The sequence below is a fragment of the Astatotilapia calliptera genome, chromosome 18, assembly GCF_900246225.1.
Source record: "Astatotilapia calliptera chromosome 18, fAstCal1.2, whole genome shotgun sequence".
NCBI classification, from domain to species: Eukaryota; Metazoa; Chordata; class Actinopteri; order Cichliformes; family Cichlidae; genus Astatotilapia; species Astatotilapia calliptera.
The window spans coordinates 28,357,241-28,367,321 of record NC_039319.1 but is presented as its reverse complement, the minus strand read 5'-3'; the positions used below and the strand labels follow the sequence as shown (position 1 = coordinate 28,367,321).

Genomic DNA, 10,081 nt, shown 5'->3' with positions numbered 1-10,081 from the left:
TTGATAATCACCTCGTTGGAGCAAAAATACAATTTTATGCCTGTCAAAGTTTTCTTCTGCATTTCTTAGTAGATTCTACTGAAGAAATTGGAACAAATTGTGTTTTGCAACAGGCTGCTAATAACAAATGCCTAAAGATACACTTTAAAAGTGGTTCTCTGTTCTGTATTACCTGCAGACAATGGTGCCTCATCCCTTGAGTTAGGTGCCTTTTTATGCTTGAATGATTCATAGGTCAGTGTTAAGCGGTTTGAAAAAGGAAAACCAACAACGGAAAACTTTGAAAGGGCTTCACAAAGCCAGGAGAGCTACTGCTCAAGGCCACTTGTAAAAAAAAAAAAAAAGAAAAGAAGAAATGTAAGAAAGTGTAACAAAACAAGTACAACATAAAGCAATGAGGCATGACTCAAGACTTGTTTACAGAAATGCATCAACATAGCACTTTTTGCTATCAATCACAGACCTAGCTACTTGTTAAATCTAATTACACAAAAAAAAAATTATATCACACACACACACACACACACACACACACACACACACACACACACACACACACACACACACACAGAGTTTAACAAGGCCACCATTTCAGTTGTTTTTATTTCTTTGTGTCAGTGCAAAAAAAGGGAATGCTGGACAAATGTTTACATAAAAAATGTTTCCATAAAAGTAGAAAGAAAAAAAAAAAAAAAATAGCACTGCATCGTATGTGACCAGATCCGACTTATTCGGTGAGGATGGGATAGTCCAGATCAGCGGGGAGTTTAATAACTTCTTCTCGTCGCGATCTGTAGAAAAAAAACAAACAAAAAACGCGGCGTTTGTGTGAGACAGCAAAGTTATGAAAGCAAAAAAAGAAATGACACATTGTGACCTTCCCAGCCAGCAGCAAGTCTAAAAATTCAATATCACCATTTTCTAGTAAAGCAAAAGCAATATGTGTCATCATGTAGTCCTCAGAGAAGCATCTCATCACATGTACTATCTGCTGTGCTGTTCCACAGAGAATGAAGTGACGAACTGGCAATAACGTCTAATGTGACAGAGCACCTGAAGGACAATATATCTGTTTACTTTTCACTGACAAAAACAACTCAATATCCACAGACACATATGGCAGATTTAGTTTGGATATTTTGTACAATTTCTACAGTTTCTCATCGTGGAACACTTAGACGCACTTACATGTTTGCCTCAGCCAATGAAATTCATCACAACGAGATGGAGGACGGTGTGAGCGAACAGGAAGTCGGCGAAGGCTCTCTCTGGGGAGATGGACAGAAAATCTCCTTTGTTCTGTGGGTTGATCTGGATACGAAGACACACTGAAAAACAAACAAGGGATTAAGTATCAGCATGTACCTCTTTCACTTGTCAATGCACAACTGCAGTGGGGCTACAGCGGAGTTTTTTTTCCCCATGATAATTTAATAGTTTTAATATTAGGGTTAGTTGTTTAGTAGTTAAACACCAAAAGTCAGACAGCCTAATTTTTTCAAAATTTTCAGCTCGTTACCTGTTTTTGCATTTAGATGGAAATAGGAAGCACAGATACTACGCAGTATAGCTGAAATAATTCACTGAATAGCTGATTGGTCAATGCAGACTGATAATTTCTCCATTTTTGTCATCCTAAAAACACCACACCTCCATCACATTTATAAACCAATTAAATTCTCATACTTGTTAATGTCCAACATGAGTTGTAAAGGTCAACCGATTTATCAATGGGCTTAATTTACTGACTTCTAGTAGCCATTTGAAGAGCCATTGGTTTTGGATTTCATACCTGACAATATATGAAAATCTGATATAAAGTACTGATAGGAGAAACACCCTTCAATCATGTTATGATTACTGATGTTATATAGTGTGTAGACCAGAGGGCACTCTGCAACTTCTTGTTGGCATCATGTGTGTTTGTAATGCCACAAACAACTAGCAGCTGACAGAAAAAGAAATTCGAGTTCACCAACATAAACCTCTGGTGGTTGCAGCAACGGCAGATCTTCTAATGGCTAGATATACAGATATATGAGCCTATGTATTTATGTTTTTCCAGATGGACAAAACAAACAATTTCCACTAACATATGCTAGGTGTACATATGTATTTACTTCTTTACACTCAGGTCAATCCAGCTTGAAGCTAACATGGTGAAGGGTGTTTCTCCAATCAGTATTTTTAAAAATTGTATTTATCGTCCATTACAAATGCCAATGCCGACAGCATAAATCAGTGAATTGATACTAATGGCCACTTAAGGCTGGCTCCAAAAGCAAGTCAATGCCCATCTTAAAATCCCGAATTTTACTGTATTTTTTTATTTTTTATTTTTAAACAGAATGCTGGCTGTCAGCCAGGGATACCCCTCAGCCTCTTACTAGATGCACCAATGGAATGAATTTCAAAATCCTACATCAACTTGTTCTCAAGTTATCACATTCACAAGATTTTCAATTGATAAAATTGCTTCATTCTCGAGTTTTCACATTCACAAACATGGGTGCCCGCATCAGCTTTTCAGGACAAAGAGGTAAAAAGTTTACAGCACCGAACAAAAAACTTTTTTAGCTTCTATGCATGGGTTCCCCTTCACAGCAGCTAAACAATGGGGTTTTTTTTGTTATTGTTATTCCCCCCCCCATCTCCATCTGTATTATAAAACAATCCACCATGTTTGTGCTTTTGGTACCTTGAGCATTTTAATAAGAAACGTATGAAAACCAATTCAAAATCTCTGCACACCTGAAGGGCCGACAGTGTCGGAGGAAAAAACGTCCTCATATACAACTAAACGTAACCCTACACACTGTCTCAATTACAGATGAACTTTTATTGTTTTAATGGAATTACCTGACAAACGAGCCTATTCAAAATAGACTTGGTTTGTGGTTTGTTTTTATTTCTGATATTTTTAATTCTAATATTTTATTACTTGATTAAAATGTGCTTATTTACGCTAACAGTTTGAACCAAGCTTGCTAGTGTTGGCTAATATTTTGGCACACTATGCCATCATCCAAATAAGGTGATTGTTGGCTTTACCAAAAAAAATAAATAAATATGGCAGAGGACAAACGTAATATTTTGGCTTGTATATGCAGAGCCTACAAGTCAATGGTCCAAATCACTGTGTGACCATCTAACATTTAGTCTTTGAGTCCATGGCCTTTCCATGCACCTGCGGTGGACAATCCTGAAAGGTTCAGGAATACGGGAATGTATGAAAACTGCTTAAAGCACATTTTTCTAGGTGCAAAATAAGCATCTGTGAAGCCTTGAAAATAATGAACCAATGCCACCCAGAGAGCTACTCAGGAAACACGTGTATTCATTTCGTTTTAATATTAACTGAAGTCACGCTACTAGTTTAGCATAGATAGCTAACTTGTGCCTGAGTGCACGTTCTGGATCACCCCTTTTTGTAAAAAATAAAATAAAATTACCAGCGACACGTTTAATCGAATAAACACTTACCTGCGAGAATAAAAGCACCCACGCAAGAGATGAAGCCCGAGAGAAAGCTATTGAATGGAAAGGTGCCGACGAGGAGACAGTAGAGGAACTGCAGGGCTCCAGTTAACAAGATGTACAGCAGATATGCGTCCACCACTTTGAGTTTGTTGGGCGTCGTGGTGCCGTACTCGTCCAGAAACCGAGAAATAACAGATATCACTGAGTTCGACATGATTTTGGCCGTCTAATTAGCAGAAAATTACTCGGGATTTTGTTGCACGAAACCTTTTCCTCGGTCGAATAAGTGACGTGTCCCAATAAACCGGAAACGGACGTGGTGTTGCACGTTATACGTTCCGACCAAATCGGAACGAAAAGCCACAGAGTAGAGCACGGAGATGTAAAAATAAGACAGATGATTTTCTCTGCTGCTATCTTGAGTTGCAACGATATTAAGTTGTTATTTCTCTCTTTTTATGGCTTAATTTGTGACCTCAGGCTGTGTGGTGGTCAGCACAGTAGATAATAGCAAAAAGAAAAATGAAGAAAAAGATGAAAGGATATGGAGGCTGAAAGTGGAAATATTGAGAGTATCAGTACCAACCGTAGTATTGGTATTTATACTATTAAAACCCACCCCTAATCGCAACCCCCGAACGTGTGACTTTTTTTTCGTACAGTTCGAGCATCATTTCGAGAGACGATCTTTGTGTTTGATCAGCTGACGTAGGAATGTACTTGTTACAAAACATTAGAAATTAGCATACAGCAGCTGAGTGTAACTTGAAAGCAGAGGAGACAGAGCGTGTTATCAAACGTGATCAGACTGAATGTAGTCACCGGAATATGCCCACCAATGGATAACCCTGCGACCATCGCACCTGTGCAGAACGATTGTGAAACAGAGTAAGTAACTTAGCTTAATGCAGCCGAATACAACCATTCACAAAACGCTGCTAGTCGCCTTTAATCAAATGTTACTTAAATCTCGGAAGACTCGCTGTATTCAGACGCGTTTTGGGCTCTGGGCGGGATGAACTGTAAGACTGTGCTGTGTCATTGTTTGTGAATCGGTCTCTAGCTTCTTTTAATGTAAAATGTAGATGTTGCCATGGTCTTTGGCACGTTCTGTGTGAAATTACTCTTGGAAACATAAAGGCAAATACTAGTATGGCAGAAAGTTATTTAACAGTTAGCTTTAAGTAACAAAGACATACAAAGTTATAGTAAAATGATGGTAAGTGTAGTCTACTGTTGACTTGTGAAGGTAGGTCTAATAAGGTAATCATAAGGTAGGTAGGACTCTATTGGAGTGTCACCTGCACTCTTGGCTAACAGGTGCGTTCTACTTGTTATTGGCTGACAACAAAAAAAGGAGGAACAGGGGTGAGTGTGACTTATCAAAATGACTCAGCAAAGCTAAACTGCTTTGTTGATTGGTGAATAGGTGAAAAGCTCCTGGGATGTACCTGATGTAATGATGACAGAAGCAGAAACGCGATCCTGTTCTTTTTGTACCTCAGTGTAGAAAAAAAAAATCTATTACTCTAAAAATGAATGCTAATGAGAATGGAGGTAACCAGGATTTACCCCACCACCATCAGTCCTACAAGTCTGACTTTGATTAACAGCATGATGAAACGTGACTCTCGGCTCTGGCTCTGTACCACTCAAGTGTCAAGTGCATTATCTATGCAACATTATTTGCATTTCAAATAGTGATAACATTGATTTTACTTGCTTGGTTTTGCATCGGAGGAATTTGTATTGTGTTTCTACTCCACTATCTAATATCCCTTCATTCTTCAAATGTCTTTCTCTCATTCTGTCCTCGTCAGGACAAGTTCAGCTTGGAGCTGGTGGCCTTCCTGGCGCCCTACCTCCATGTCCCTTTTGAAGACAACTGAATCTAAGATTCTTGCCTGTAAGGATATGTTGATATTAGCTGGGTGATTACATAACAGGAAATGATATATAACTGTTTTTGTTTAAGGCTTTAACCCTAATGATTATTCCTTCTTGTCTGGTAACATCAGGTATTCAGAATGATCTATGGGCCAGATTTGTGACCCTACAAAACCAGTACCGGATATGGACTCTGACCATCACCAACAAGGCGGTTCGCAAACCTGTAGAACAAGGTAGAGATCTCAGCTCCCCTTTTCGTATTCTTTGTTTGATTATAAGCAGACATAGCTGTAAAGTATGAATTGTCATAACAATGGCGTAATACATCATTCTTTCCTGTTCCTGTGTTGCCTGTAGTGCCTAAGACTCCACTGGTAATGGTTCATGGCTTTGGAGGAGGGGTGGGTCTGTGGATCAGGAACCTAGACGCCCTGAGCCGGTCAAGGCCCGTCTACGCGTTTGACCTCCTTGGTTTTGGCAGGAGTTCCAGGCCTCCCTTCCCTTCAGATGCTGCCGAGGCAGAGGAGCAGTTTGTGGACTCCATTGAACAGTGGAGGCAGTCTGTAGGCCTGGAGAACATGATTCTGCTGGGACACAGCCTGGGGGGTTACCTGGCAACCTCGTATGCCATTCAGTATCCATCTAGGTAAGAAAGCTGATGAAATACGCAGTCCATCATCTGTGGTCAGAATTACCTGTGGCTTACATTAGTCACTAGTATTTGAATTACGTGCGTCACACGTGTCATGTTGAATATTAACCAGGCGTGGCCATAGCAACATAATAAACCTGTTATGTTATTAAAGGCTGGATGTAGCTTAATGGTACTGTATAGATATGAACAGTATACAAATCATCTTATATTACTGTCCTCAAGAAAGCAACAGTTTCCAAAGTATAATCTGACTGTCCACTTTATTAGGTACACCTCTTCAGCTTCTTGTTAATAGAACTCTAATGAGCCAATCACATGGCAGCAAATCACCGCATTCAGGTATGCAGACGTGGTCAAGATAATGCGCGGAACCTCAAAATGGCAAAGAAAGATGATTTAAGTGACTTTGAATGTGGCATGGTTGGTCCAAATGGGCAGCAGTAAATTTATTAGATAAAGCTACTTCTGGGAATTTTTTTCCTCTGGGGTTAACAGAGAATGGTCCAAAAAAGAGAGAATATCCAGCGAGCGGCACTTCTCTGGGAGAAAATGCCTCGTTGATGCCAGAGGTCAGAGGAGAACGGCCAGACTGCTTTGAGTTGTTGGAAGGTCACAGTAACTAAATAAACAGTTGTTACAAAATATCCAGAAGAGCATCTTCACACAGGCTCACCAAAATTGGACAGGATAAAAGACGGGAAAATTGTTTGTTGAGATTCGGTGTTAGGGTCAGAATCTGACATAAACAACATGAAAGCTTGGGGTCGTTCTCCTTTGTGTCAGAAGTTCAGGCTGCTGCTGGTGTTCTAATGATGTTGGGGATATTTTCTGGGCAGGCTTTGGGCGTTTAGTGTCAATTAAGCAACCATCCAACACTCTGTCGACCATGTCCATCAATTTATAGTCACAGTGTGTCCTCTTTGTGATGAATGCCTCCACCTGGATAACCCACTATGTCAGACATCAATATAAATGACATTTATTTTTTTTAGCAAATTAAGCTTAAATCTGCACTGACTAATATTTGTTGTGCTAACAGCGGGTCACGTTACTGTCTGTAATGTGAAAACTATCACCAGCCTCATCAGCTTCCCTTTGTTTTTACAGCCTGTTATTGTGTTAAAGCTTGAAACTGTACTGTGTTGCTTCAGTCTCAGCCATCAGTTATTTCTACTGTAATGTTTCATTTTTACCAACTCGTGACTTTTTTCTATAAATGAGCTGGCGACTCATACTAATACATCGTGCTGTATGTTATCGTGATTATATTCTGCTTTCTTTTTCACAGAGTATCACACCTTATCCTGGTAGATCCCTGGGGTTTTCCGGAGCGACCCAAGGTCCAGAACCAGCAGGGCCAGGGGACAGATGTGGTGAAGAGGCCGTCCCCTCCTCGCTGGGTGAAGGCTATCCTAGCAGTCGTTACCCTCTTCAACCCACTTGCTGTGATTAGAGCAGCGGGACCGTTGGGTAAGAAGTGCGAACATCGTTCTGCTGCTGCGCTGTGGCACGCGTAATGTTGCGACCTCCTTCTCACAACGTGTTCTGCATCCAGGTCCGGGCTTGGTGAACAGATTCCGTCCTGATTTCAAAAGGAAGTTTGAAGATCTGTTTGATGACGACACCATGACCCAGTACATCTACCACTGTAACGCACAAACACCAAGGTATGTGAAGAAACACCCCCCCCCCCCCCCCCCCCCCCCCATATTAAAAATGCGATTCTGATTAGAGAGAAGTGACAACCTTCTCTTTCTCTTCCTCCATCCAAGTGGAGAGGTGGGTTTTAGGGCCATGACGGAGTCCTTGGGTTGGGCTAAGAGGCCGATGCTGGATCGGGTTCATCAGCTGCCCGCCTCCATGCCCGTCACTCTGCTGTATGGAGCACAGTCCTGGGTGGACAGCTCATCCGGATACAAAATGGCTCAGATTAGGAACCACTCCAACACCAGAGTGCTGGTAAGTAGAGACACACACATTTGCATCCATAGAAACACAAAGACAAGCATATGAGTCTAATTCAGCTTAATGTTATGTTAATATAATTAAAATCAACTTTGCTGTACATTCCTGCTGACTGCTCCTATCTGCTCCTCTTTGCAGCTGATAAATGAAGCCTCCCACCACGTGTACGCAGATCAACCAGGGGAGTTCAACAGAGTTGTTGAAAATATTTGTAAATCTGTGAACTGACATGTTTTTGGACTGAACTTGTTAAGAAAAAGTGGCGATGGTCTTAACACCGGCACTTTTGCATGTGAAGTATGCTGGGTGGGTTTGCATATTGAAATGCCATGATTTTGATTGTAGTTTCTTTATTATTATTGTAACAAGTTGTTGTTATTATTATTCCAGTAAAACTCTTATATTTGTTAGAAGGGGTTTTTAGTGTTATTTACATTTATTTTTGACATTTTCATGAAGAGCATTAACCGAACTGCCAGTGCCGAAATATACTGGGTTGTCATATTCCTTTAACACTCAGTGGAACACGCACACGGCTATGGATGTGTTATTTATTACCCATCAGCCACATGATTCCCGGTTCACACTTCAATATGTGCCTGACAATTTTTCTTTAATCCCTGCTCTTAATGTCTTCCTCATGTATCAATCAGCTGTATTTTGTAAAATGAAACCAGTAAAAGCTTATTTAAACTACCTACGAGTGATGCACTTTATTGCCCCACCAGCAGGGGGCAGTGACAGCTGGCATATTTTTTAGGTTTTATACTCTCAGTGGGTTTTGCCCATCAGTGGCACTGTATAGCGGTTAGCATTGTTCCCTCACGGCAGGGGTGTACCCACCACCTACCCAGTGAATGCTGGGATAGGCTACACCCTATCCACCCCTGTCTGCGACTCCAAATGGACAAATTGATGAATGGATATGAATTATAAATATCAAATGAGAAAGTCACTTAAAAATATATATTTACCAATTGTTAGAACAGCTGTTTAAAACTGTAAAACTTACAAGTATATAGATTTAAATTAACCTGTAAAGTAAATGTAGCATAAAAATAAATGCAACTGAAGAAAAAAAGTATATTTGGTAAAAGTTCCATAACACTTGTGATAAATCAGAAGTTGATTAAGTAAAAATACAGTTTTATATATATATTTTTGTACCGTGTTTGAAGGTGGTAATAAGTTAAGAAAAAATGTAATATCAAAAGTATAACAAATTTAAATCTAAACACAAAACTTGATTAACAGCTATAAAAGGTAACTTTTTTACATTTACTTTTCTTACTTTACACTGAAAAAAAATGTTTTGTTCAATTTACTCAATTTTTTTATGACAAGTGGTTGCACGAAATAAATTTGTTTGAATCCAGAAATATTTTTTAAGTACACTGAATTTAATTTAAGCGAGTAAAACCAACATATATTTTTAAGCTACTTTAACTTAACTGTTGTGGATACGTCTTAGTCAAATATTATTAGTAAGTCCAACTAAGGTCGTGTTAAATGTACCAGAATAATTTGTTTCCTTTACACTTATGTCCCAAACTTATATTCAAATCAATCAAATTGTTAATTTCTCTCTATTTCAATTAAGTTAAGTTTACTTAAAAAATATTGCTTACCCTGATTTGTAGTTTTTAAAAACATCAATAATGAAAACTACAACATTCTTTCACATCATTTATTAATGCAAAATTTGTTGCAAACAGAATAAGAATCCACATCTCTAAGGGAAATTGCTGCAATTTGTATAATACAAATTACAAAACTTTTGCCTATGAACTAGTAGCTTTAAAAAGCTGTATTCAAACAAAACAGAAACAACAGACAAGAGAAATGTTAACCAATGTTTCTCTTCCTCTAAAAAAGAAAAAAAACAAACTCCTTACATAAAAGAATAAAACACTACCAGCAGTATAATGTATCACAATTAGAAACTGATGCATCCACAAACTAACCAGTTTCAGACTTGCTGTTCTGCGATCCATATTTAGAAATTGCATTTTAATAAGGTAATTAGACTTAAAATTAAACTTGTGTTTTCCTTACTGCTTATTGACCACTGTCTTTCCATTCTAGTCCTTC

At 39.0% G+C, this 10,081-nt stretch overlaps 2 protein-coding genes across 2 annotated transcripts; one reads left to right on the top strand and one right to left on the bottom strand.

Moving 5' to 3' along the window:
• Nucleotides 1–584: 584 nt before the first annotated feature.
• Nucleotides 585–3,786, bottom strand: dad1 (defender against cell death 1). Its single transcript, XM_026150480.1, has 3 exons — nt 3,484–3,786; nt 1,189–1,328; nt 585–791 (listed from the first exon to the last, which is right to left on the bottom strand). Exons 1-2 carry the CDS (start codon nt 3,692–3,694, stop codon nt 1,198–1,200), a joined length of 342 nt encoding a protein of 113 aa, XP_026006265.1. The 5' UTR covers nt 3,695–3,786; the 3' UTR covers nt 585–791; nt 1,189–1,197.
• Nucleotides 3,787–3,881: 95 nt separating this feature from the next.
• abhd4 (abhydrolase domain containing 4, N-acyl phospholipase B) lies at nt 3,882–8,688 on the top strand. The gene is made up of 8 exons (XM_026150479.1): nt 3,882–4,368; nt 5,301–5,386; nt 5,499–5,603; nt 5,728–6,016; nt 7,314–7,495; nt 7,581–7,692; nt 7,798–7,984; nt 8,129–8,688. Exons 1-8 carry the CDS (start codon nt 4,319–4,321, stop codon nt 8,216–8,218), a joined length of 1,101 nt encoding a protein of 366 aa, XP_026006264.1. The 5' UTR covers nt 3,882–4,318; the 3' UTR covers nt 8,219–8,688.
• The last annotated feature ends 1,393 nt before the right edge of the window (nt 8,689–10,081 follow it).

What these genes read in the sequence shown, in the direction of transcription:
- abhd4 (XM_026150479.1), top strand. Translation starts at nt 4,319, where the DNA reads ATGGATAACCCTGCGACCATCGCACCTGTGCAGAACGATTGTGAAACA. An exon ending in TCGCAAACCTGTAGAACAAG is followed by an intron (nt 5,604 to 5,727) that starts GTAGAGATCTCA and finishes TGTTGCCTGTAG; the next exon opens with TGCCTAAGACTCCACTGGTA. An exon ending in ACTCCAACACCAGAGTGCTG is followed by an intron (nt 7,985 to 8,128) that starts GTAAGTAGAGAC and finishes TCCTCTTTGCAG; the next exon opens with CTGATAAATGAAGCCTCCCA.
- dad1 (XM_026150480.1), bottom strand. Translation starts at nt 3,694, where the DNA reads ATGTCGAACTCAGTGATATCTGTTATTTCTCGGTTTCTGGACGAGTAC. An exon ending in GGGTGCTTTTATTCTCGCAG is followed by an intron (nt 1,329 to 3,483) that starts GTAAGTGTTTAT and finishes TTTGTTTTTCAG; the next exon opens with TGTGTCTTCGTATCCAGATC.